This window comes from Mus pahari, chromosome 4 (assembly GCF_900095145.1).
Source record: "Mus pahari chromosome 4, PAHARI_EIJ_v1.1, whole genome shotgun sequence".
NCBI classification, from domain to species: domain Eukaryota; kingdom Metazoa; phylum Chordata; class Mammalia; order Rodentia; family Muridae; genus Mus; species Mus pahari.
The window spans coordinates 74,667,330-74,693,438 of record NC_034593.1 but is presented as its reverse complement, the minus strand read 5'-3'; the positions used below and the strand labels follow the sequence as shown (position 1 = coordinate 74,693,438).

Here is a 26,109-nt window from a genome sequence, read left to right as displayed (position 1 = left end):
AGAGAGAGAGAGAGAGAGAGAGAGAGAGAGAGAGAGAGAGAGAGAGAGAGAGAGAGAGAGAGAGAGAGAGAGAGAGAGAGAGAGAAACACATGCACTGAATGTAGCCAGTTTTAGCAAAATGCTCTGGCCTATTAGAGTCAGGGGCTAGGTTGCCTGGGTTTGAAGCCTGGCTCAGAGGCAGGGTCTTTTGTTGTTGTGTTGTTTTATAATGGTATATCCTACTGCCCAACCTGTTTTTTACATTTGTTTGTTTGTTTATAGAGATGGGGAGCTGCCCCAAAGCCTAGATTGAGCTCAAACCTCTGGGCTGAAACGCTCTTCCCATAGCCTGCTGTAGCTGGAGGTGTGTGCCATTGTGCCTGGCTCTTCCTGTTCTTGTTAGCTCTGAAAAGAGACAGTGATCATAGGAAGATGGACAGATGAACCCTTACCCAAGGGGCTCCTTTCTCAGTCAGCGGGCAGTTCTGTATGGCCTTTGGAGGCAGAGTAAGAGAGCTTTATCCTGGTGAAGGCGACTCTGATTTAAACCTATGTCAGATGGAAGAACTGAGGCAGGGCGTCTGTGAAGGCCATAGCTTCTGCTGGCCTGGCATTGAAGTTGACATGGTGACACCATTTTATGAGCCATTTCTCCTCTCCTGTAGTATCCATCGAGATACTCAGGCTTCGTCTTATTCGGGGTCTCCTGCCCCTGCCCCTGCCCCTGAGTGTGTGTGTGTGTGTGTGTGTGTGTGTGTGTGTGTAAACTTTGCCAAGTGATGCTAGATGGGCTAGCCAGGTATATGTGGGGGAAACAGACCCCCTTTATCACTCCTCCTTCAAAATATGTGGCTTATGAGTGCTGAGCCAGCAGGTTGTTATTTGAACTTTATGCGCCAAGCCTAACATGACTGTAATTTGAAGGCACGCCAATCCAGGAAGCTGTGAAGTTGTTCTACACGGTAAATTCTGAAGCAGTAAAACCTGATGAATTTTAAAAGCTCGGTTTCTGCTTTGCAAGCTCTCAGGTTAGGACAGAAAACCACTCAAAGCTAGAAGTGGGAAGGACTTACAGGATGTATCATTTTATGACTGTTTTACAAAGGCCATGGGGTGAAGTGTCTTACAGGCTGTAAAGCATATTGCAGAGAGGTTATTCAGATGGATAAGTCAAGTAAATGGTCACTTAGCTCTGGAAGCTGGTATAAAGTGAGTTTGGGGAGGTGAGTTATAGAACTTCACTCACACAGTACAACAGTTGCCTCAGTTAAATGGAAAGAAGACCCCACACCCCATCTCTGTTGCTCAGTATAATGCTGCCTCTGGAATCACGGAACATTCAATAGCCAGGAAGGGTTTCTGGAATCACGGAACATTCAACAGCCAGGAAGGGTCTCTGTAGTTCTGACATTTTGTTAAAAGTGTTCCACGTTTCTGGTCCCATTGTGACTTTTGCTCAGCATTTCCAATAAATGTTTTTTGTTGTTGTTGATGTTGTTCTTAGGTGCGAACCCAGAGCAGAGAGAATGCTCAACCACTGCATTCTACACTCAGCCCCATCTGGGTACATATATTCAAATGATCACTGTTAGAGCAGTGGTCAGCATGAGTTGGACCACCCGTTCTCTTGAGGGTGGTAAGTACTGTCCCAACGCCCTAAAGTATAGCTTCAGAACTTGTTTTGAATTCTAGCTTTGCTCTCGCTGTCTAATGACTGAGCAATTACACCTTGTTTCTCTGTGTACTATGAGCCCAATGTTACCGTCCCCTCCAGTTCACTGGTGGTAGTATTAGGAGGTGGCACTTTTGACAAGCGGTTAGGTCATGGGGGTTGTTATGATTTGAAGATGAAATGTCCCTACAGGCTCCTGTGTTGGTCCTCGCTGGTGCTGCGGTTTTGGGAGGTGACAGAACTTTTAGGAGGTGGAGCCTAGCCTCAGGTGTTTCCTGTCAGTCATCCTGTCACAGGGGTGAGAAAAGTCACTAGCACAAAGGTGGAACCGTCACAAATGGGATTGGTGCCTTGTCAGAAGACCTCAGAGAACTTCTTGCCACTAGATGAGAAGACATATCGAATAGATAGAGTTTAGGAGTTGGGCCTTCACCAGACACTGGACGTATGTTAATCTCAGACTCCTCCTTCTAAAATAGTGGGAAACCAGTCTGTGCCATTTTCAAGCCACCCAGTCTAGAGTATTTTGATAGAGAAGCCTTAATGGACTGAGACGCTGTGTCTCTATTTCCCTGCGTGTGAAACAGTCGGGGCAGTAGCACCTATATGCTATGATGTTATTGGAAGGATGGGATGACTTACATGCAAAGATTTAGGGCAGGGCTTTGCACATCATGAATGCTATACGAGCATTCCTAACATCATTTCTCACAGCAGCAGCTGAGTTGCTGTAGTTTAAGACAGTGGTTTTTAACCTGTGGGTTACGACTCCTTTGGGGGTCACATATCAGATATCCTGCATATCGGGTATTTACATTACAATTTATAACAGCAGCAGAAATTACAGTGGGACGTAGCAATGAAATAACTTTATGGGTTGGGGGTCCCCAGCATGAGGAACTGTATTAAAGAGCTGCAGCATTAGGAAGATTGAAAACAATTGCTTTAAGATGTAAATGGTGGCAGAGTTGGAACAGTAGGTACATTTCTGCTTCCCGGGTAGGGCTAGGTATTACATTGTTGTTTATGTAGGATCTTGAGTAATGGTTCTCCCAAGACCATCTTACCAAGGCATTGCTTCGATTTTCTTGCTGTTCTTGGGACACTTCATCGTCCAACAGTGAGGGAGGGAAAACAAGAAAGGATGCAGTATGGGGATCCACACACATTTTGATTCCCCAAGCAGACAATTTCCATCACAAAGTGAAACTCATTACATCAATGTATTTTCTACCTTAGAGGTTTACACAGATAACTGTCTTGGTAGGCTATACGCCAGCTCGCACAAAGGTCCATAGAAGGACAAGGTCTGCATGCTTAGATGCATGGAGACTGAAAGAAATATATGACAGATTATAACTGTAATGGCATGTGGGTAGGCCATTTTTATAGTTAGTTGCAGCTCATTCCATGAGCTTTACAACTATAGCTGGGTCTTCGTATGGTTTTTAAAAAATTACTACAAATATCCTATACCAAGTAGAATTAAAGCCTGATATAAAAAGGTTTCTTTTTTCTTTTCTTTTCTTCTTTCTTTCTTTCTTTCTTTCTTTCTTTCTTTCTTTCTTTCTTTCTTTCTTTTCTTTCTTTTTTTTTTTCTTCTGAGACAGGGTTTCTCTGTAAGCCCCAGTTGTCCTGGAACTCACTCTGTAGACCAGGCTGGCCTCGGTCTCAGAAATCCACCTGCCTCTGCTTTCCAAGTGCTGAGATTAAAGGTGTGCTGCCCCACTAAAAAAAGGTTTCTAATTTAAATTCTTGTCAAGAGACAGGATGGTGAGATGAGGTAGCGTTTCAACAAGGGCTGGTTGTCTCACCCCCTAGCCTTAGTTTCTAAATAAAATGAGGGTTGCACTAGTTCCATCAGGTTCTTATGAGGTATATATAGTCATGTAGGTACCATGAGTTTCCTATGGCAGATTAGAAAGAGGAACTTCTCTTTCAGGACATAGTTCCTGGCCATGTGGTTTGGCCTTTAGTCAGTGAGTCTGTAGAATGAGATGCTCTCTTTGCCTCAGGCATCCTTGAACTAGGGCTCTGCATGGTTAACTCCAGCCCCTCTGCCTCAGCCACTCCATGTACAGCAAACATGGCAGCACTACGTAAGTGATAGATTGTGAGAGTCCAGTGTGACGATCAGGACACAGGAATTTCAGCAGAGAAAATAGTGTGAGGGCTATTGAGATGGCTCCTCAGGTAAAGGCACTTGCTTCCAAGTCTGATGACCTGTGAGTGTTCCCTGGCCTTCCATGTGATGTGACAAGAACTGGCTTCTCTGTGAGTTTGAGGCCAGGCTTATCCAAAGAGCCAGTTCCAGGACAGCTAGGCATAAACTTAGATTAAAAAATATAATAAAAGACATTTAAAAGAAGAAAGTGCAAAGGCTCAAAAATGGATTTAATACTGGTGGGCTTGAAGACCATGAAGACCATTTAGCTGAAGGGCACTGGTTATTGGAAAGGCCAGGCTAAGTAGGCGGGAGGTGGTTCTCTTATAGTTCTTACAGAACAGTTTTACTCTAATATGAGTTCTATTTCTGCTACAGAAAACTACTGGAGAGCTTCATGCACAACTGGGACTCTATAAGTGGCCATTCTGGATCTGGTACAGTTGTGATGGAAGGAGCACGGGAGCAGAGAGGCCAGTACAAGGATGCACAGGCACCTGCCTGAGAGACTGGGGAGCAGGCACTGCAGTAACAGGGGTGATAGAAAGGCAAGCCATGGGAAATAGTCTGGAAGTGGACACATTATGATTTTTTTGATACATTTAAAGGGTATAAAGGAAAGAAGAATTAAGTATGACACCTGGCCTTTGGCTTGAGGAACTAGGTAGATAGATAACTTGAACTTGTGACTCAGAAGTATTATGTCTGAATAGATGAAATTAAGAATTTGAGACATGTCATGTTTGAGATGTTATAATACAGTGAGCTATTAATGACAAGCAGGCATTAAGAGTGGAGCTTCCAGATGTACTAAAAATTTGAGACTCACATTCTTAAAGATAATAACACAGGGCTACGAGTCCATTCGGAGAGGGTATGAAGGGTATAGAGGACTACATCCTGAGACTTGCTGGAAAGGCTGGGCATGGGAGGAAGACGGTGCCAAGAAAATGCCTAATGTCTTAGCTTGTTTTACACTGCTATCAAAGAATACTACGGAGTGGGTAATTTATAAGGAAAGAAATGTATTCCTAACAATTCAGAACCTGGGAAAGCTAACATACCTAGTTTGTGCCTAAAGGGAGGGCCTTCTTTCAGGGCAGAGAATTCTTAATAATTGTACACACTGGAGGCTTCTGGAGGTGAGATGGGGTGAAGTTATAGCAAGTGGCTAATGAGGTAGCTCAGCAGGTAAAGCTATTACCTCTAACCACGACCCACAGTTCGAGTCCTGGGACCCACATGGTAGAAAGAAAGAATGACTTCATGGATTATCCTTTAACTTCCACACATACACTCGCATTGATATACACAGTAAATAAATGTAAAAATAATTCTAAAAAATGGTGTAGCAAAAAGAGTGCCTTTGAATCAAGGAAGCAGTTTGCATACCAGGAATATAGGTTTCGACCCTGTGTATGGGAGTTTCCTTCTAGTCAGGGCTGAAGCTTAGATCCCAGTGGCTTAGCGAAACTCTAGGTCTTGTTTCATTGGGGTGAGGCTTAAGACTGATGGATGGGCCAGCAGAAGGCCGCTTCATGTAAAGGAATTATTCCAAGGTTTGAATGATAAATGGTATGTTAGTCAACAGCTAATTCACTCGCATTTACCTATTAGTATCAAATTTAACTATGTCACACCTCCACAATGGGGATACATTGTAGTATGATTTCTAGCATTTCTTGAGTACCTAATGGCAGATGTTTAGCATGCCTTATCTCACCTCATCTCCACAGTACTTCCTGTGACTTAGCATGGCTAGTCTTCTCTAGATTAGGGTTGTTGGGTTTGCCATTTGAGTCAAATTTATGTAGGATGCATTGAGATATAATTTGTGTATACACTCGCTTTTCATCTGTACTAAAAAAAAAAGTAAAAAAAACATTGTTAACATCATGGATGTTTTAAAATAAGAACTGATATTGTCATTGTGGTTTTGTGGCGCTGAGGATCAAAGCCAGGGTCTTGTGAAGGGGGCAAGGGCAGCGCTACTGAGCTACATCCTCAGCCTTCCTTTTTAATTTTGAGGCAGAGTCTCATAAAGTTGCCTAGGTGGTCTCTGAATGGCCTCTGTTGCCCCCAGGATGGCCTGGAGAGTTCTCTATTCTCCTGCCTCAGCACTGCTAACCAGAGTTCATAGGCCTGGGCCACTAGGCGGAGTTGAGGGGGAGTCTTTTTGTGACTGTGTTTTGCTTTTTGTTTTTAGCTTATGACCTAGATTTAACAACTATAACAAAAAAAGCTAAATACAAAGAATAAAGATTTCCCTCAATTTCTCAGCTCTAAGAGTCTGTCATTAACAGGGATAGCAGGAATACAGCACAAATACATAGGTGTTGTCTTTGGAGAACAATTTTACCTCCAAACATGGAAGCTGCTTACTGGGCCTTACCTTCCTGTTGCTCGTGAGTCAGCAGAGAAGGCCGAGTGGGTCAGAGATTTATCTAAGAAGACAGCTGTGTGGCCCTGGATCCTTCTCCAGCCTCGTGGCACTGCAGATACACGCTTCTGGCTTCGTGAACAACGGTCATTTACCCACTTTGTAAAGAACCCAGCGTGGAAGTAGCAGTCTGCCCTAGAAAACCTTTGGTAGGAGAATAAATGAGAGCAGACTCAAATATGGCCTACGGTAATATTCCTCAGTCTTTAAGTAGTTCTCTTTGGGAGTGTGATACTTCTTACTATGGGACTTCATTGGTAAAAACGTAAAATAATTTAAAAATCGGTGGAGTTTTGCATCATGACTTTAAAATTAGACCTGTCAATATTTGCTTGTTTTCTTAGTATGGGTTTAAAATTAACATTTAATATTTACATAATAAGTAGTAAGGGAAAACTGAAACACCTAGTGTGGGCTATTCAAGTGTTGGTTTTTGTGGCACTGTAACTTGAACCAAGAGCCTTGCATATGCTAGCCAGGCCACACCATCGGCCCAGTACATAGTCTTTCAATTTTCTGAGACCCTTGAATGCAGTGAGGGAATTTCAGTATCCGAGGAGCAAAAAGAAGCCCAGAGAAGTAAAATGAAGAGGAAAAAAAGGGTCCAATGGGATAGGACAGGACATCCTTGCTAGGGATATACCCAAGCAATCTAGAAAAAAAGAGTAAATAATTGGTGCTGCTCAAGCTAGGCAAAGCAAAATGACATTTTCATGAGGTCATTTGCTCATTTAGAGTTACAACCAGACGACGAGATTAGGTTCATAGTATGTTATTATGAAGAGAGCATCCATCGTTCATATTGTCCTTGTCCAGCATCTGACCTGCTAATCTAGACTAGCATCCCCCATAGTCTAGACTGGAAGGCTCCAGAAGCAATTAAACAGATCAATGTAAGCAGACAGGTGTACACCATCACTTCCTGAAGCTCACACTCTCTCTGAGTTTCATATGAGCTACGTATGCTGCACACAGCAAATCAACTTAAAAAACAGAGGCAGAAAATACATTTCCAAGTATGACTTACACTACTGATTAATGTTGGAAATGGGCAGGCGATCCGTGCCCTCCACTTCAACTACATTTAGTAAGTGGCTGGCTCACTTTTACAGTCTGATTCTGCAGGTTCATCTGCAGGGTTCTTGAAGGTCTAACCTAAGCTCTCCCACCTGTCAGGACTTGGACTGTCTCCCAGATGGCGCTGAGCGCATTACCGCCACGCGGCGCTGAGGTCAGCCTCTCGGGTGTTGGGAGAGCTTTTTATTCTAAATTACAGACCTCGCAGCCACCGGATATCCTCGCTGCATAACTGGCAGTAGCTGTGCGGCTGCACTCGCGTTTCCTGACAACCACAGCAATATTTCCACTAATATCCTGTTGAAGGCCAAGCGCTGGGCTACGATTCATTCCCAGGACCCCTCCCCCCCGGGGGTTAGTGCCCCCACCGTGGCCCGGGTGTCCTTGACAAAGAGAACCTCATGAAAGTTCACGAGAACACCCTCTCCCCGTGGGCCGCGAGTCCCAGCTCCCCAGAGTCAAGCTTCTGGGGGCCCTCGGGCACGTGCTGCGCGCTGTGAGCGTTCGCATTGTCCTCGTCCCTCCGCTCCCCGCCGCGTTCCATCCCCTTCTATCAGCGGAGCACACGCGCTCGGGAGCAAGCGGCGCGCCGGCGCTGAGCAGCAGTCCAACAGCTGCGGGGGCGGGCCCAACAGCGGGGGGGCGGGGCCGGAGGCGGGGCGGGGCCAGGGCGCGGGGGCGGGCCCGGGGCGCGGCTAGGCGGCCGCGGCGCCAGCAAGGGAGAGAACGAGATCGCTGCGAGCGAGCGCGGCGAGCACCAGCATGGCGGGGCTCCGGCGCCCGCAGTCTGGCGCCTACTGCCGCACGGCCGCTGCCGTGAACCTTCTGCTGGGCGTCTTCCAGGTCCTGCTGTCCTGCTGCCGTCCGGGAGGGGCTCAGGGACAAGGTCAGCCCGTCGTCGGGGCTGGCTGTCCCCGCCGCCCCGCCCCCCCTTTCTTTTTGGGAACTGTTGAAATCTGTTAGGGTTCGCGGAGGAAGGGGACTCGGGCGGCTGGGGAAGACGGGCTGCTGCAGCCCTGCGACCGCAGCGTCCCCTCGGCGGCTCTAGGCCGGGTCAGGAGTGGGCAGCGCGGGGCTCAGGGACCGCTAGCCGCGCACGCCCCGGAGCCTTTGTGCGCGGGCCCCTGCGCCCCGGGCGCATCCCCCGCTTTGTGTGGCGCGCGGGTGCCTCGCCGCGCCCGGCTTCCTGCAGCTTTGTTTCCCCCAGCCCGATGGCTTGGGGGTCGCCGTGTTTGGTGCGGCGGCCTCATGCCCTGGTCTTGCCCAAGCCCGCACGCCCTCACCTTCTGGACCCCGGGGTCGCCGACTGGGCATTGTATTTGCATCCTCGGCTCACCCCTCGGGTGGCCTGCCCTGCGAGGGGAAAAGGAGACTTGTTTGGGGGCAGGCGGGTGGCACGAGGGGGACGGGCGAGGAAACAGGAAGCGTTTCTTTGCCGTGCATTACAAACGCGGTGTGTTTTTTTGGTGTCCGTGCAGCGTTTGAGCCCTTGCCGAACGTGGTGGAGCTGTGGCAGGCAGATGAAGGGGAACTCCTGCTGCCCACTCAGGTGAGGAGGACCGGTGACAGGGCGGGTGTGGGCGTGTGAGGAGGAGCGGCCAGGAGGTTGCCGGCCTTCCCCCCCCCCCCCCCAGTGGCACAGGAGCGCTCGGGTCACTTTGCAAGGCAAATAAACGGTCGTGCGGAGCCTGAACACCTGGCAACGGTGGCTCTTCAGCCTGGCTTCTGCGCCATGTGACAGGGTGTGAGTCAGGGCCGCCCCAAGTTCAGAAGGTGGGTGTCCAGGCCACCTCGGCAGGGTTGTGTGTCTCAGAGCCTTGCGCCTGGTTAGTGACGGCTTCCTTGGCTTGTTAGTGGGCCAGGGTGGGCGGAGGACTCGCTTCTGGGTCTCCTGCTGTCTCTAAGCAGTCGGGTGTGGTGTAGATGGCAAGTGGCTGGAGGGTTGAACACAATGGGAATATTGATTTCATAAATGTTAGTGAGTGGTACTTGCCCATTAGCCTAAGTAGCTTTGGGATGAAGAAGTGACTTTAAAGGAGTATAATCTTGGAATTTCTCCAAGTGTCTTTAATTCCTGTTAGAACACACCCACTTAAGAACCTGAATTTCAGGTTTTTTCACCCCCTACGATGATATAATGATTACATGTGGAAAAAATAATTGCTAACGTTTTATTGGGAATCTGTAGCATAGAGGGCTTCAGGCTGCAACGGATGTGGTACTGCAAAGCTTTTGTCTTGAATTGCATGTTTCAGTTATGCAAGAAATTCTCATGGACTTGCAAAAGGTACCCACTTAAACATAATTTTGAAAACATAATCTTGATGACCGTTTTTCACCAGCAGTGTAGTAGAGACCCCAGATGCATTTGGGGGTGTGTGTTTGCAGTGATAAGAGAACATTAGCTTGCCTGTTTAAAGTGCTTATTTCTTCCCATGCTGGTAGCAGCATTAAAATCAGGATGTTGAACTCTTAACTCCTCTGCAGTCTCCAGGTTTACTGTTCTCCCTCTCGCTGAAGCGGCCACAGTGCTGGCTTTGAGATATTGGCAATATTCATTTTGACCAGGGCCAATGAGTAACAATTTATAGGCAGAGGTGAGTTTTCGGAGACACTTTCCCAGATCTTTCAGGAAGGCCAGCAGGCTCCAGGAGACCCACCCTTTGAGAATAAGCCCTACTAGCAAGTAGTCCTTCTTTCTCCTAAACATATATTCCCAAATGGATTTTTAACCCTTGATTCTACATAATACATCTGTTTTTAAAAGAGAGGAAATAAAAACCAAAACTGAAAACAACAACAACAACAACAACAACAAAACTCTCAAAGCCGAAATCGGTTGTAACTTTAACTGAGACCCTAACAACAACAACAACAACAACAACAACAAAACTCTCAAAGCCGAAATCGGTTGTAACTTTAACTGAGACCCTACACTTAGCACTTGGTGTGTTTACTTTAAATAGTCCTATTTGTGAATATCAGTTGCTTAACAGTAGCATGAGCGACCTTTGACCCAGAGAACTCTTCATTGTGGGGGCCACACTGTACACTGTAGTGTGCTGAATATCATTCCTGGTCTTGGCACCTTGGATACTGTGACACTTTGACATGACTATAGTCATGATACCGTCTCTTTCTCCATTCTGGATGTTTGCTATTGTTTTAAAATAAGGTCTTGCAGTGCTGCCTCAGAGTTCTCCCACTCAAGCCATCCTCCTGTCTCATCCCTGAGTTAGCTGGAACTACAGGAATGCATGTCTTCCCTTGGACCTGGCTCCAACCACCAGTTTTACCAAGTGAGAGTGTTTCCCAAGTGTCCCAGGAAGCAGAATTCCCTGGGGGCAAGATGTACTGATGTGCCTTTGCTTTTGGGGTTCAACTGAGCCTCTATGTCTTAACAGGGCAGTGATGGAGGCAGGGAAATAAATGATGGGCAGTCTTAGTTTCTGCTTGTGTGGAAGATAGTTTGTGCTCAGAAAGGGAAATGTCAAGGCCTGTGGTGACATTAATTACATCATTTATAGGCTTAAAAGTTATCTTATAAAATGTCCAGTTTCTGGCTAGATTTTACTTACATGCAAAAATGATAAAAATGGTTAGGATTCATGCCTTTAATCATAGCTCTTGGGAGGCAGAGGCAGGTGGATTTCTGAGTTTGAAGCCAGCCTGGTCTACAGAGTGAGTTCCAGAATAGCCAGGGCTACACAGAGAAACCCTGTCTCGAACAACAAAACAACAAACAAACTAAAAAACAAAAACCAAAACCGTTTAGGATTGAGACTGTCACTCCATCACCACAGTGACGCTGATAGCTAGGGTATTTTAATCACAGTGGAGTGAAAGCGAAACTGGTATTCTCAGTGATTTTCTGCATCTATCATCTCTGTATGTGTGCCTTTAGATACTGTACCACTGTGGTACACTGCCTGGGCAAGGAGGAGGGATGTATGTCTCTTAGATACAGAATGTTCTAAAGAAGGTCATTTGGAAGGAGTTCTCTTCAAAGAACTTAGAATTATTTTCAAAAGTTTTCTTGTGTATGTCATAAGAGTCTGGAGAATATTTATAGCTGTCATGCAGATCTTACACCTTCCATTCAGGAAGACCAGAAAAGAGCTTTGGAGCCTAAAAGTTGTCAGTGAAAGGTGAAATTGGAATGCCAAGATGTAGTGTTCAATGAACAACAGATTTGCCCAATATTGATTATTTATAGTTACTTATTTTGAAGTGGTTTTTTTTTTAACTTTTTTTTTTTGTATGGAACTGTAAGTGATTAAGAACTTGTTATTCATCATTCATTAAAACAACAACAACAACAACAAAAACAACAACAAACAAACCCATGAAGTTGGTCAGTGGTGGTGCATGCCTTTAATCCTAGTATTTGGGAGGCAGACCCAGGTAGATCTCTGTGAGTTAGAGGCCATCCTGGTCTACAGAGCGAGTTTCAAGAAACCCAGTCTTGAAAAACCAAGAAGGAAGAAAGAAAACAAAAACAAACCGGAACCAACTTGTTATGAGCTGCCAGGCCCTCTTGTCTCTAAGTGCCTAGGCTTGTGTCCTGACGAGCCCCACTTAGCCTGTTAAGTCACCCATTTTTGTTGTTAGAGGTTGAACCCAGGACCTTGCATGTGCTAAGTGCGTGTTCTAGTCACTGGGCTGTATCTGGGCTCAGCGTACCTCTTTTTTGTTACCAGTTTTCTCACCAGCAGAGTAGGGTATTTATCAAACTTCATTTCAGAGGAACTCCAGGGTGCTTGTCATCTTGGTGGTTTCTTTGCCAACTCATAAGCTTGGTCATGGAAAACATAAGCACTTTCCCTTGCTGAAGGGGCTGCGCCAGGGCAGATAACTCAGTATGATGAGCTCTGTGGTTAAGCTGATATTGATGTTATTCGTGTGTGTGTGTGTGTGTGTGTGTGTGTGTGTGTGTGTTAGTGTTAGTGTCCTAAGGATGGGCCTCAACCTTGTGCATGCAACTGGTAGCAATGAATTATGTCCCCTAGCCTGGTTTATGTATTTTTGTTATATAGTCACCTGTTAGGAAATTATTTGGTATAGTAACACAAAAAAACTTTATCTGTCATGAGAGGAAAGAAAAACCCATTTGACTTTATTGTTAGAGTTACACACACACACACACACACACACACACACACATGCCCCCCATTATCCAGGACCCTGAATCCAAAGTGGTGGTGGTACAGAAACCACACAGACTTTCCTTAGCTGTCCAGTGGTAGCTGGGTTTGTGTAAGATAACACGCTTCGGGCACCTTACTGATCCACATATGTAGGGTGATACCACGTATGTAGGGTGATATTCCCTTGACCTGCTCTGGCCTTTGGGGTCTCCGGCAGTCTGACCTTGTCTCTTTCTCTTGTCACTCCTCTGGGACTCTCCCTCCAGGCTGGTGCTGGGTCTGCTGAGCCCAGTGTGTTTTTTGTCTGTGGTGTGAACCATGGATGCCGACCCTGGCATGCAGGCACCCCGTGGCTGGGTCCCTTCTGAGTCTTAGATTGCCATGCTCTGGCCATCATCTCCTTTCTGAATTTTCTGTGGTGTTTTGATAACCATGTGTGCCTTGTTGTCCCTACTGAGGTTTGAGGGCTCTGCTGTGGCCACAATACTCCCTATGTAGTTGGCATTCAATAGTCACCCATGATGCCTTTGGAGGAGAGGTTTGTCATATCTGGCCCCTTTTTATCCATGAATTTACTCAAGTCCTAAAGATGGTAGATGGAATATGCCTTAGCGTTCACTGTCCTGTTATTCTGAGAGCCACATTTGGGGCAGTTCCAGTCTGCTTGGACTCACTCATGACTGCCCAAGAGCAGAGATGAAGGTGCTGGGCCTGGCATGGGACCTTGGTGGGATGGGTGGGCCAGCCCGGCTCAGGGCTCTGAAGCCTGTATAGTCATTGAGCAAACACCAAACATTGGAATAGCACAGTGGAATGTTCCTGACTTAGGGATGAAGAAGAAAACTGTGTCTTTAAAAATACCATGTCTTGTTGATTTCCTCCACTCTTAAGTCTGAGGGTATGGATAATAGGAATTGGCAGAATGTTAACCAGAACGGTGCTGTGAACACGTGCTTGTTTGTTTGTTTGTTTTTAATCCCAGGTGCAGCGTTATGTAATACCTGCAACTCTGGTCAGTGAATCATTAACTAGTATTTGGAAAGCTTTCTGTCATAGAGGTTTATTTTTGGCTTAATCTCTTTTTGTCAATATTGAAAAATAATGACTAACTTGGGTTGAGAACTGTCCGCATCGTTTAAGTGCCATGTGGTCTTCACTCATATCTATACCCTATAGAGTGTGAAGTGTTTTGCCTGGCTTTATACCTGAAAGACAACGAGGTCTGCTGCAGGTAAATAAGTCACCTGCTGCAGGTAAATAAGTCACCTGCTGCAATAAGAGAGTAGCTGCGGTGGATTTGAACCTGGGATGTGTTTAGCTCCAGGGCTCACACTCTGGGCCGTGACATTTTGTTTCAGTATCCCTTGACAATTACTTTGGTGGTGATAAAGAGTATGTGTCAGAGGGAAGTAACTTCATGTTCTATTTTGATCCAGAGAAAGTTGCTTAGAAGTTTTCAGAAAGCCTGAGAGCCATTAGCCTCTCAGAGACGGCTGGGTCGCCCTAAGGCTGCTGGCCAGGCTGTTTCAGGCGCAGATGGTGTTACAGTAAAACCAGAGCACCTGCCTGAGTGGACCCTGCAGTCTGAGTGAAAAGGTCCTTGTCCGCTGCTTTGAGAAGATCCTCCGTGAGCCTGCCCTTAAAAGCAGCATGGGAGACCAAGGAGCCTCTATTCCCATTTGAAATGTAAATAAAGAAAATAATAAAAAAAAAAAAAAAAAAAAAAAAACCCAGGGTGGGATTGCAATAGCCCGAGCCAGGGCCCTGGGGCATGGGGCGGGTAGGAGAATAGAGATGATTTGGTCTTGTTCTTTGAGCAGATGAAGCTGGTGATGCCTGGGACAGCTTTCAAGTGCTTAAACTAAGACTGGAGAGGAGAGGCCAGTGTCTCCCAGAGGGTCACTTACAGCCTAAGGCCAGAAGGGGCCCTACCCTGAGTATTACTCCCTAGACAATGTAGTTCAGTTTCTAATGTGACAAATGGCATCCAGAGCCTGCTGGTCTGGAGGGAGGGTACGGGTGTGTCAGGGCCAGTGCTGTGCTGGGCGGACCCTCCGTGAAAGGGTTTGGAGTGTAGCTCCTGAACACTGCGGAGCTCTTGGAGCATTTTCTGTTTTGTGAGATAGGGTCCCACTGTTAGCCCAGTCTGGTCTGGAAACCTTTCACCCTTTTGCTTCAGCCTTTGGGTCACCCTCAAGTACTGAGCAGGGAGGGACACTGAAAAGGGGCATGCACAGGGGGGTAAGGAGTGCCGTGCAGGAAGATTGGTGTTGCATTGATGCTTGCAGAATGGAGTAGCATAGCACAGCAGAGAGCCCTGTACGTTGTGGCAGTGCAGGCCCACAACGTACTGGTGGGCCAGTGGGCAGAGTGGAGGAGAGTGGACAGATCGGAATTTCCTGTTGGAGGGTTCACCTGGGAGTCAAGCATTGCGATGGTGCCCTCAGCAAAAGTGGGGCTGGCGTGAAAGGGATCAGAAGCTTCTCTGCAGGCACTGCTGACACTGTGTTCACTGGGGAGTGGAGCTTGAGACAGTGTGGGTCCTGGCATTTGGAAGCAAGACCAGTTGTAAGCAATGTGCCATGCCTGCAGAGTCACTGCTGTGACTGGTCGGTAGGCTTGGTGTAGTGTTGAGCAAAGCTTGCCTTTGAAGCTTGGGGTTTGCCTTGGAGAAAAAGGGGCATTGGTGGAATGTCTGCAGTGTGATTGAGCGATGGGGCGGAAGAAGCAGTCTTAGCCTTGCAGGTTCAATGTAGATTAACGTGCTGAAGTGCTTGATTTAAAAGGTTTAGTTACTTTTATTTATGTATGTGTGAGGTTGCCTGATGCACAGAGAAGCCAGGTGTTATAGGTGTTTATGAACTGCCTGATGTGGGTGCTGGGAATTAAACCCCAGACCCTCTGGAAGAGCAGTTATGGCTCTTAATCACTGAGCCATCCCTCTAGACTCCAACATGCTGAAGTTGTAGTGCAGAGGACCCTGGGAAGAGACAGGAGGAGAGGCCAGAGGGTCAGTGGCCCCCGGAGTGCAGAGGCCAGTCAGGAGTCTGGAAACGTCAAGGAGGGGCCATGCCACTTGGGCCTTTCCTGGTCTGGGCACCGTGGGTGCTTAGCTGGACTTGGCTTTGTTGCGTGTCTTCCTTGCTGCTGTTTCAGTTGCCTTTCCTCCTGACATACGTGGAAGAGCTGTTAAGGTGGTGGTTACTTAATTTACAAAATTAGCAGCCTTTTTATCGGTGTCGAAGTATAACATATATTCATTAATAGAATTCTGAGCTAAACAATGTCTTTTTTAAAAATTAAATTACTATTTATTTATTTACTTATATTTGGAGACAAAGTCTCACTATGCAGTCTCGCTGACCTCAAATTCACTATGTGTACCATTCTGGCCTTAAACTGTACCAGCTTATGCCCCTTGTACTGTGACTAAAGGTGGGGGGGGGTACACACACCATTATGTCCAGCTTAACAATATGTTTTCTGCACTTGGGGGCTATAGCGTCCAACTATATCTTATATGATTCAATTTAAAATGTTAGAAAAGGCTCTTGATATGATATCCAAGTGGTTTTGAAATTATGCTTGGGTGGTGTTTTTGAAGATTACTTACTTAACATGAGTGTCTAAGAGACTACTTTTCAGTTTATGACTTTATATTGCCATTATAACATCCTTTTCAAGCAAAGGGTTTTATTTTTATTTGTGTCTATGTATATATATGTGAGTATGAGTATGTAGATACATGTGTGGTGGCCACAGAGGCCAGGAGTGGGCATTTAAGACCCAGGGGGTGGAGTTACAGGTGCTTGTGAGTTGCCTGATGTGGGTGCTAGGAGGCAAACCTGGACCCTCTGGAAGAGCAATAAGCACTTTTAACCACTGGCCCATCTTGGCAGCCCCCAGTACAGCAGCATCGTAAAGCTCTGGTGACTGTGGTGCCAGTCACTTGTAGGCATTTGCTGCAGCTCACCATGCCACTTTGGTGACTGTGTTTCTTTGAAACGGCTATTAATGGATGCTCTCTTACTACAGGGTGATGCTGAAGAGGGTATGGAGGAGCCTTCTCAAGAACAGAGGTAAGGAACGCAAGATCACTGCAGGCCGGACATCTGAAGTCTGCATATGTGTCTGTAGATGTGCTTAATACTGTCTCTAGTGTTCCTTTCTCTTTGACCGCTGTGTAGTCTACATTCTTTAGTCATTAATCTGATTTGGCTTTAAAATGATACAGAAAGCTGTTGGCAGTACTTTCTGGTTTACTGCACCCAGCCTTGCTTTTCCCATGGTGGACTTAGGCCTTCCCTCTTGTTCAGAAACATCTGCTGAGGTCACACTCTGTGCACAGTGCTGAACATAACACACTAAGCACGGCCTGTATTGCCTTGTGTGGAGGGTGGCAGTCAGTAATAAGTATGCTGGATTAGTAGCCTGGTGGTAGTGGTGCATACCTTTAATCCCTTAATCCCAGCACTAGGGAGACAGAGGCAGGAGGATGACTTGAGTTTGAGGCCAGTCTGGTCCACAGAGCTAGTTACAGGACAGCCAGGGCTACACAGAGAAACCCTGTCTCCCCCCCCCCCCAAAAAAAAAAGCTGGTTTAAGTTCTTTCCCCTGCCAGTTTGTTTTGTTTTTAATTTTTATTTATTTATTTAGTTTGGTGTATTGCTGGAGATCAGACCATGAGCCTTGTGCATGTTACACACTACCTTTTTCTTCTTAATGAGAAATAGCATTTTTTTCCCTACATTTGGAAACAAGGTCTCTTGTAGCCTGGGAAGTTTAGAACTTGCTCTGTAGCTGGCCTTGAACCTCAGAAGTCTCTGCACTCTGGGTGCTGAGGTACTGGGGTCAGACATGTGCACTGTCACACACAGTTCAGGGCAGTTTCTTTCTGTCAGTTTTCCTTTTATAGGTCACGTTTATTCTCTTACTGGTGCGTGAGACGGACAGCATGTGCCCATCACCATGGTGTGTACGGAGAGATGAGAGGACAGCTTGAGAAAGTGGGCTCTCTCCCACCACCGTGTGGGGCCTGGGGACTGAACTCTGGTTATGGTGAATAAAAGTGACGGTTTTACCTGCTGAGCCATTTTACAAGCCCCTTTGTCAGCTTTCTATTAACTTAAAAGGTGTTCGCTGGCACGTGTATGGATATGTCAGTATGTAGTAAAGAGTAAATGAAAGTGTCAGTAAACAGCTTCACCTCTAGTGCTTGCATTTCACTCCAGTTTTTGTTTTTTCTTTTTCTCCTCTTTCCATGAATGGAGTAGTTTATTCACATTGAGATATTCTAGAATACAGAGAGGTCAAATCCGTTTTCTATATCATTTATTTCATGAAAAAAATATGCTTGCTGCCTCCTAGCACTTGGGAGCCAGAGGCATGCCACTCTGTGAGTTCAAGGCCGGCCAGGGCTACCTAGAGAGAGGACCCTGTCTTAAAGCAAACAAACCAGAAAGAAGGACTGCTACCCACCCTTCTTGGTGGTGACTTTTTCGAGCTATAATTCACGTACCATACTGTTTATTCATGTTTTAGCCTGTTCCCAGTTGTACAAGCATCACAGATTTAGAACTTCTCTGTTCCCTCAGAACACCTTCACCTTCAGAGTCAGTCTTGCATCTCCGTAGTCATGGTATGCTGTTGGATCTGCCTGACTGTACCTCATGCTGCTGGTGGCCGTCATTCTAGGATTTCGCTGTTATTTTGTCTCCGCTTTGCTTTTAACCTGCTTTCTGATTTCCTCCCTCTCTCCCTCCCTCCCTCGCTCCCTCCCAGCTTTTAGGGATTGTTCCTGGTGTGTGAAGATTATATTATGAAATGGGGGAATGCTCCTCGTAGAGGGCCTTCTTTTTCTTTGTGTCCATTTCTAGAAATGCGGATTCTGGAGTTGTAAGAATTACCTCAGTGCAGTGCTATGTGATGGGTAAATTAGACACCGACCCATGTATGAACTGCTCATTGATGAGCTACTGCAAAGTTGTCATTGTTCAGTTGTTTTTAAAAACTTCTTCACACCAGTTTAATATCTTGTGACTTTAAAAATAAATGTTTGAAGCCGGGCGTGGTGGCACACGCCTTTAATCCCAGCACTCGGGAGGCAGAGGGGCAGGCGAATTTCTGAGTTCGAGGCCAGCCTGGTCTACAGAGTGAGTTCCAGGACAGCCAGGGCTATACAGAGAAACCCTGTCTCAAAAAACCAAAAAAAAAAAAAAAAAAAGTTTGAATTGGACATGGTAGCATTTGCCTATAACCTGAGCACTTGGGAGATAGAAACAGGAGGATCAGGAGTTCAAGGGCATCCTTGGCTACATTCTCAGTGTGAGGCCCTCCAGAACTATATAGGACCACATCTAATAAAACCAAAGTCAAAACCCAAATGCACCGAGACTTGCTTTAGAATAGATGAAGATTTATAAGAAAGGCATAGAGATACAGAGAGAGGGCTTGCGTAATTGTACTCAGGATGCCCTCTTGTCACTGCTAAGGTTTTCTAGTACTCTGTACATTTATCGCCACGAAGCCAACACTGGTCTCTTACTATGACCCAGGTTCTAGACTTTGTTTGGATGGCATCTGCAGCCTGCCTGAGTTCTCGGTGGGAATTCAGCGAGTGTGCTGCTCACCACTCACATCAGTGTATGGATATTTATACTGTGTGCTAATCCAGCACATTCCAAGGTGCCTCACCTGCTAAAGGCCCCCCTGCTTTTGAGTCTGTCCTTGGGCTCCTGGGCTTTGGGTTCCAGGATCCCATGTGAAGTTTTAGTTGCCATGTCTTCTTGGGCATTGTTGGTTCTCAGTTTGTCAGAGCTACTTCTTCAGTTCTCATGGCTTTTTGAGGGGGTTAGGTAGTTTGTATAATGTCCTTGAATTTTAGTTTGGTGATTTTTCTCATGGCTGAGTCCCCTGGGGTGGCAGGAGGGGAAGCCCACGAAGACAAGATATCTTGCCACCCTGTCACACTTATTGACATAAATAAATGTGGCAGTGCCACTTTCTGCTTTGATTTCGGCTTGGTCTTGCTATCCGTCAGGGTTCCCTGCTGTGAGCTCTCCTCACCGCCTCTTCTCATTCCATATTCTGTGAAGCAAATTTCCTGCATAGAATTCCAATACATCATCGCAAGTTGTTTGCTTTCTGTGTAGATTTGCCGCTTCGTGTTCATGTGTCTAGTACTTCATGTGCGTATTCATGCTCTGGGGTACAGCCCAGCACTGGGGTTCCCTTCTGTTTTCATGCCATTATTGTTAATCTTGTTATGAAGTCATTACAGTCTCTTTATGCCTTTCAGTAGCTTTAAAAAAAATAATTTAATGAGCTGCATCACAGTACCAACTTTTAATGATAGATGGACTTGAAGCCAGTTGAGCTGCCTTTATCAGTTCAGCAAAAGCATGTGTTTCTGCCTTGATGTCCTAGAGCAGCTACTACTGTAACAACTTGAGATTAGAGAAATAATCTTGACCACGAAACAGTCTGCTTTATGGGAAAGCATGGTTGGTACTGCCATGGCTCACTAGAGATCCACCACCAAGGCTGCTTGAGGTGAGGCCTGACCAGGACATGGCCATTCAGGGCCACGAGGCCTTCAGAGCAGTTTGCCTGTTACCTCACACTCCAGCCTAGGAAGCTGCCAGTGTAATTGACCTTGGTGACGATTTTGTTTGTGTTATCTTGACTTCATCTTCTGTGGAACCTCTGTAATTGTATTTGGTGGGGAGCCAGGAGTGCACTATTTGGAACTCTCTTCCTTCTCTCCTCCCCATCCCTCCTTTTCCCCTGGGTGTTCTCAGATATCAGCAGCAATCTCCTCTGCCAAGAAAGAAAGATTGCTTTGGGAGATTCGTGATGAGAGTGAGCGAACCAGAGCGAGTCCAGCCCTTGCTTGAGTGAAGGTGCGCTGGGAAGCCGGGCTGGCTCCCTGGTACACATCTCTTTGATGAGCCTTTTTGGAGCACAGTAGTATTTGATAGGATCTGAAAAGTTTTAAGAATTGCTAAGGAACGAATAATGTTGTTATTTTAGCTTAAAAAAAAAAAAAACTATAGAAATCACAAACACTGCCTGGCTACAGACAGTGTGTGTGGAAGGGTCTTTGTGGGTGATAATTTGTACCATGCTGAGCACAGAACCCCAGCCTGGGCTCTACCGCTGAGCTCTAGGCCGAGTCCCTTTTGATTTTCAGAATGCATTTTTATCAGCCTAGGAACAGCAGCAGAACATGTTGCTGAAGCAGCTTAAAGCCAGTCAGTTAATGGCAGATCCTGGGAGCTGGAAAACCACAAGCCTCTGGTGACCTTTCAGCAGCTGAGGGTCCAGTTAGTAGCAGAAGCAACTGGATCTTGAAGGAAGTTTCCATTGAGTCTAGAGGGGATCCCTCAGCTCCAAGACCTGCTGGGAAGGGAGCTGCTTTTCACTGCTCTCTGCTTGCCTTAAGAAAGCTGGAAACAAAGTTCATCTTTGATAGGGTCTTACTTGGCACCTGGGGTTCCACTGAGGACATTCCTGTCATCCTGCTTTGACAGCTTGAGTGACCTTTCCTGTCCTTTTGCAGTTCTTCTCTCTTGCTCCCCGAACCTTGTCACTAAGGTATACCCCAGCCACTTAACCTTTATTTTGTTCTGATGTGTGTGTGTGTGTGTGTGTGTGTGTGTGTGTATGTATGTATGTATGTATGTGTATATATGGAAAACAAATTGCACCTTCTGCTTAGAAGTCTCAGTGTCCACTGATACCTTTCTGTTACCTCTAGATGCTTTAAAACTAATGTGCCCTGAACTGAGCTCCTGGGCTCTTTCTTGGGCTCTTCCTTCCAGCTTCAAGCTCTGGGTGAAAAGAGCTTGCACACTGGTCTAGTTCTATTGTTAGCATGCTATATACAGCAAGGTGTGGGGGAGGGAAGGAGGGAGGGAGGGAGGGCGGGCCCCTTTGCCCTTTTCATACCCTCTCAGGACCAGCAGCCTTGGATGTGGTGCTCATCTTCAGAGCCTTCTGCCCCTCTTCAGCCAGATCTTCATGTTCCCATCCCAGTGACACGTCGAGTCCTTCCTCTTAAGATCAGCCTTTTTTTTGGGCCACATTACTGACTCCCAAGCATGGCACAGGCACAGAAAGCCACTTGTGGTTCAGGGTCTTTCCCCATGTTCTCATTTCCCTTCAGCCACATGGCGGTGTGTCCTCTCTGTCTCTCCCTCCCTCCCTTCTCTCTGGCCACGTCCCTGAACAGTGTGCTGAGTATAGCACTCTGACATTAGTGTTAACACAGGGTGCTGGCTCCTTGTGGAAACTGCCTTTTGCGGTACCCAAGGGCCAACCTAATACTCCTTCTGTTGATTGCTCAGTTCCAGACTCAATAACTTGAAAAGCTGCTAGATACTATACTACAAGATCATGCTTTTGAACATCAGTCTTTTAACTCAAGTACTGTGCTTAACTTGTTCTCCATATCCAAGACTGAAGTCAGTCATTGCTGGCAAAGCTACAGCTTTAGTACCCATGTTAGCGGTTGTGGCTTCACAGTGAACCACTGCAGTTGTCAAATGGTTCATGGAACTGTTCATCAGGTCTCTGTCAATGTCAAGTTCCGCGGTGCCTTACATGAGGCTGGGGCACAGGGAATGGTGTGAAGTGAATGAATTTTGACGTGGTCTTCATGGCTTTAACATGAGGGTTTTCTTTGTAATCGGTCTTGTGATTTATGTTTTCTTAATATACAATACAGGCTTAACATGCTTCGTGGTGTATATTAGAACTGTTCTCTAACCACAAAAACCTTTAAAAATATTTAAAAAATTCATGTTGTGAAATTTTTAGCAAAGTTTTACTCTTATAGTTATTATTTTTAATTGAAATTAAAAAACTATTTACTGGAATTAGCAGCCTTTCCCTTGCTGGTTCTAGCTATTTAAATACATCTTCCTACAGACTGTTGTGGTGGCTAGTTTTGTGTTTATTTGTGAGTTTATACTGAACAGTTGAACCTTCAGTAGTGCCATATCACATAATGTTTTAATCCTTCAAGAATTGTCGTGTTATTCTGTAATAAAAATAGGTAAGCCCCTTCATTAGTGTTGGTGGCCCCTGAAGGAGCAGCAGGAGAGGCTGGCGTTGTATGAAAGTGGTGAGTGGTTGGTCAGGTCCCGTGGAAGCCATGCTGCCCTGCCTCCGGATGGGCTACCTTTAGAGCAGTCATTTGGCTCAGAACTGAAAGGCTCAAGGCTCCACTTGGGCCTCTGCGGCTGACTGCTTATTTATTGTTACAGGACGTAGTGTTCAGTTGCTGAATCTCTTCATGGTGCCCAGTTAGTAGCTGGGTCTTCTGCAAAGAGAGCCACACAGACAGACCCTTGGGACTGAAGCCTACATAGGAAAGTCTCTGAGAAGAGAACTGAGGCAAGAGCTAAGTTACAACTGAGAGTAAGGGAGACAGGGTTATCGGTAAGCCTTAGGAACCCAGATTTCAGTTCATCCCGGCTCTACAGAGGGCTGAACTGATGGATGCTTTGATGCTGTGAGGTTCCTGTTAGGCGGCAGGTATTGTGATTTGACTTGCTCTACGCGGTGTACCAGCGGGCCCACTGACATCACAGCAGCAGCACTGATTAATTCTACAAAGGTGGTCGACGCTTCTTGTTGCTTAAGATAGTAGCACAGCCTGGGATTTTAATACTTAAAATAACTTCCCAAGGCAGTATTCTCTGTCTGGGAACACCAACATTAAGATAATGGGGTCTCCTGGGAGCTTGTTACTCTTTTAAATGAGTCGTCATCAAATTATTAGTTTGCTGTTAAGGGTTTTGCACATGTGAAATCTGAGAGCAATAGTGTCTGGCCACCCAACCCCCAACACACACCATAGGAAAAGAATGTTGTCACAAATAATTGCTATGGTCTAGACGGTATTTCATAGACGCTGGCTATGGTCTAGACGGTATTTCACAGACACTGACTGGTGTAGACGGTATTTCACAGGCGCTGGCTATGGTCTAGACGGTATTTCACAGGCGCTGGCTATGATCTAGATGGCATTTCACAGGCACTGGCTATGGTCTAGACGGCATTTCACAGGCGCTGGCTATGGTCTAGACGGTATTTCACAGGCGCTGGCTATGGTCTAGACGGTATTTCACAGACGCTGGCGATGGTCTAGACGGTATTTCACAGGCGCTGGCTATGGTCTAGACGGTATTTCACAGACGCTGGCGATGGTCTAGACGATATTTCACAGGCGCTGGCTATGGTCTAGACGGTATTTCACAGACGCTGGCTATGGTCTAGATGGTATTTCACAGACGCTGGCGATGGTCTAGAAGGTATTTCACAGGTGCTGGCTATGGTCTAGATGGTATTTCACAGGTGCTGGCTATGGTCTAGACGGCATTTCACAGATGCTGGAGGTAAGCACTCTGACTGGTCCTCCAGAGGACCTGGGTTTGATTCCCAGCCCCCATATGGTAGCTTATGAGTATCTTCAAGTCCAGTTCCAGTGAACCCCAGGCCCAGGTACCAGACACACACTCGTGCACAGACATGCAAACAAAACACCTGTACTCATAAGACTAAGAAAAAATTGTTGAGAATTACCAGTTATTTAAAGATTATTCCTGTTCTCCAGAAGGCAGCCTTATATGCTTTTGGTGTTCTCTTGTCTAAGGTAAACCTTCTTCAGATGGAGAATCAGGTCCAGAGAGCTTTCCTACTTTTCACCTCTCTCAACTCTGTTTTGTTCAGAGAGAGTGACTTTGAGGGACGTGCCTCTGTCGGACCATTCTCATACAGGCAGCAGGTCTGCCCTGTGATGCCCTGTTAGATGCTCTGAGATACCCAGCACTGCATTGGCAGGGTGTTCGTGAAGTGTGGCCATCATGCGTGGTTCTAGGCCGACCACATGCAGTATGCATAGAAGAGAACTCATGTCATTCCTCCCACACTATCTACTCAGCTGTGAATGCTACCTGCATTGCCATCTAAGCAGCTGTCCAGGGATAGCTGAGACAGATGTGTGCAGTAGGAATGTTGATGAAGTCTCCTGGGCTGATGATTAATCTTCAAGATTAATCATCAAAACCAAACAAAAGGCCATGCTAAATCCAGTAAATCCATTAAAATCGGATGTAAGTAATTGCCGTGGTATTATACTATGTGGTTTACAGATTATTCTCGAATGGATTATCCACAGATAGGCGGGTAGATATGTGGTAATATTCTTCTTATTTTATAGATGAGAAAAGTTGTTCCTAATCATAAAATAAGGTAACAGGTCTGTGGAATCAGAGAACAGACATGTTAACACAAATGTTACACAGGAGTCCTCTCTCTGTGTATACCTGTCTACCCTGGTGTTGAATGCAAAGGAAGATAGGTTGGAAACCATTTTTCCCTTGGATATACTGATAGTGTGCCCCTGTGGGACGAAGCCGTGTCCAGGATTGAGTTGTGGATGCACTTCAGTTCTTTAGATAGTCCCTAGAAAAACCCCTGGAAAATACGAGCCTGCCTCTTCAGATTATCTCAGAGTTGGATCTTTTAACGTGCGGTTGGATCTGAACTTTAATTTTATACTCTTGCTCAATTTTAGCCTTCCATGAATGTTCTGCCGTGTCCTTGAAATAATCTGGAAAATTTAAACATGGTTTAGTGGTGCGCGAGGTCTTTGCAAACCGACGTGGTGCGAGAGAAGATGAGTTGTCTGTTGGCTTGCTTTTCAGCCTTGTGATTATTTTCAACAGTAAGGAACAGAAAACCCTGACTCAGCCAGCTCTAACAATGAAGAAAGCATCTTGTCACCTAACCAGCAGCCAGGAGCAGGGTGGCTCCGGTGTGGTTCACTCAGCCGGTTTCTTTCTACCTGCTTGTTTTGCTAAGCTCAGTGGGCTCCCATCTGCAGACCTCATCAGAAGGGCGGGCTAAAACAACCCCTGTCTGGTGCCTCTTTCTCAGTAGCATCCCTGGGTAGCCCTTGCACCTCCAGGTCACTCGTGGATCTTTGCCCATCACGTCCCCTTACTGGCCTAGGGAGTGGGGAAGCGGAATGATTAACCTCAAAGCAGGGTTTAGTCACAAGGGGGTTGTGGTCACTACCACAATCAGGGCTCTGCCCAAGTGAGAGCAGGGGCCGGACAGTGAGAAGCCAGCAGCATCACAGCCTTACAAGGGAGGGACCCGGGCCAAGTGTGGAGCGAGCCACCCAAGGCAGTGCTTCTCGAGGGTAGACCTTCCTGCAGACTCAGCTTTACCTGGGAACTTGTCAGCCAGCTGAGTTCTCAGACCCCACCCAGGTCTACTGAGTCAGAAGCTCCAGGGGAGAGGCCCAGCTGTCTGCTAAGGAGCCCTCTGGGTGAGTCTGATGCAGGCTCCAGCTTGAAGAGTGTTGGTCCAGGGTGAGACATCTAAGGGATCACATTTCAGAATTACTTTTGTTGATGATTAAATAATGAGAAGCAGAGGTGATCCTGTAGGGTCAAACAGTAGGTAGAAATTGGGAGATAGAGGTTGTTACTCAGTCTTGCCTGTCATCACTGGCTCAGGGGTTAGCAGACCAAGCATGCCTTCATATTCTCTTCATATGGTATCCAGTTGTGCCAGTGTGAGCCTGGTGTTCAGCACGCCTTGGCATATTGGTGA

General features: G+C 46.3%; 1 protein-coding gene across 5 annotated transcripts in view; it reads left to right on the top strand.

Moving 5' to 3' along the window:
• Positions 1–8,020: 8,020 nt before the first annotated feature.
• Tmem131l (transmembrane 131 like) overlaps positions 8,021–26,109 on the top strand; it is a 136,459-nt gene continuing 118,370 nt past the window's right edge. For 3 of the 5 annotated variants that reach the window (XM_029537463.1, XM_029537462.1, XM_029537464.1), the window contains exons 1-3: positions 8,061–8,219; positions 8,812–8,882; positions 16,516–16,559. In XM_029537463.1, the coding sequence (XP_029393323.1) occupies positions 8,096–8,219; positions 8,812–8,882; positions 16,516–16,559 (239 nt within the window). In that variant the 5' untranslated portion in view covers positions 8,061–8,095. Of the gene's footprint in view, positions 8,220–8,811; positions 8,883–16,515; positions 16,560–26,109 lie in introns of all 5 variants that reach the window. The other 2 variants (XM_029537465.1, XM_021195896.2) reach the window with 2 other exon arrangements.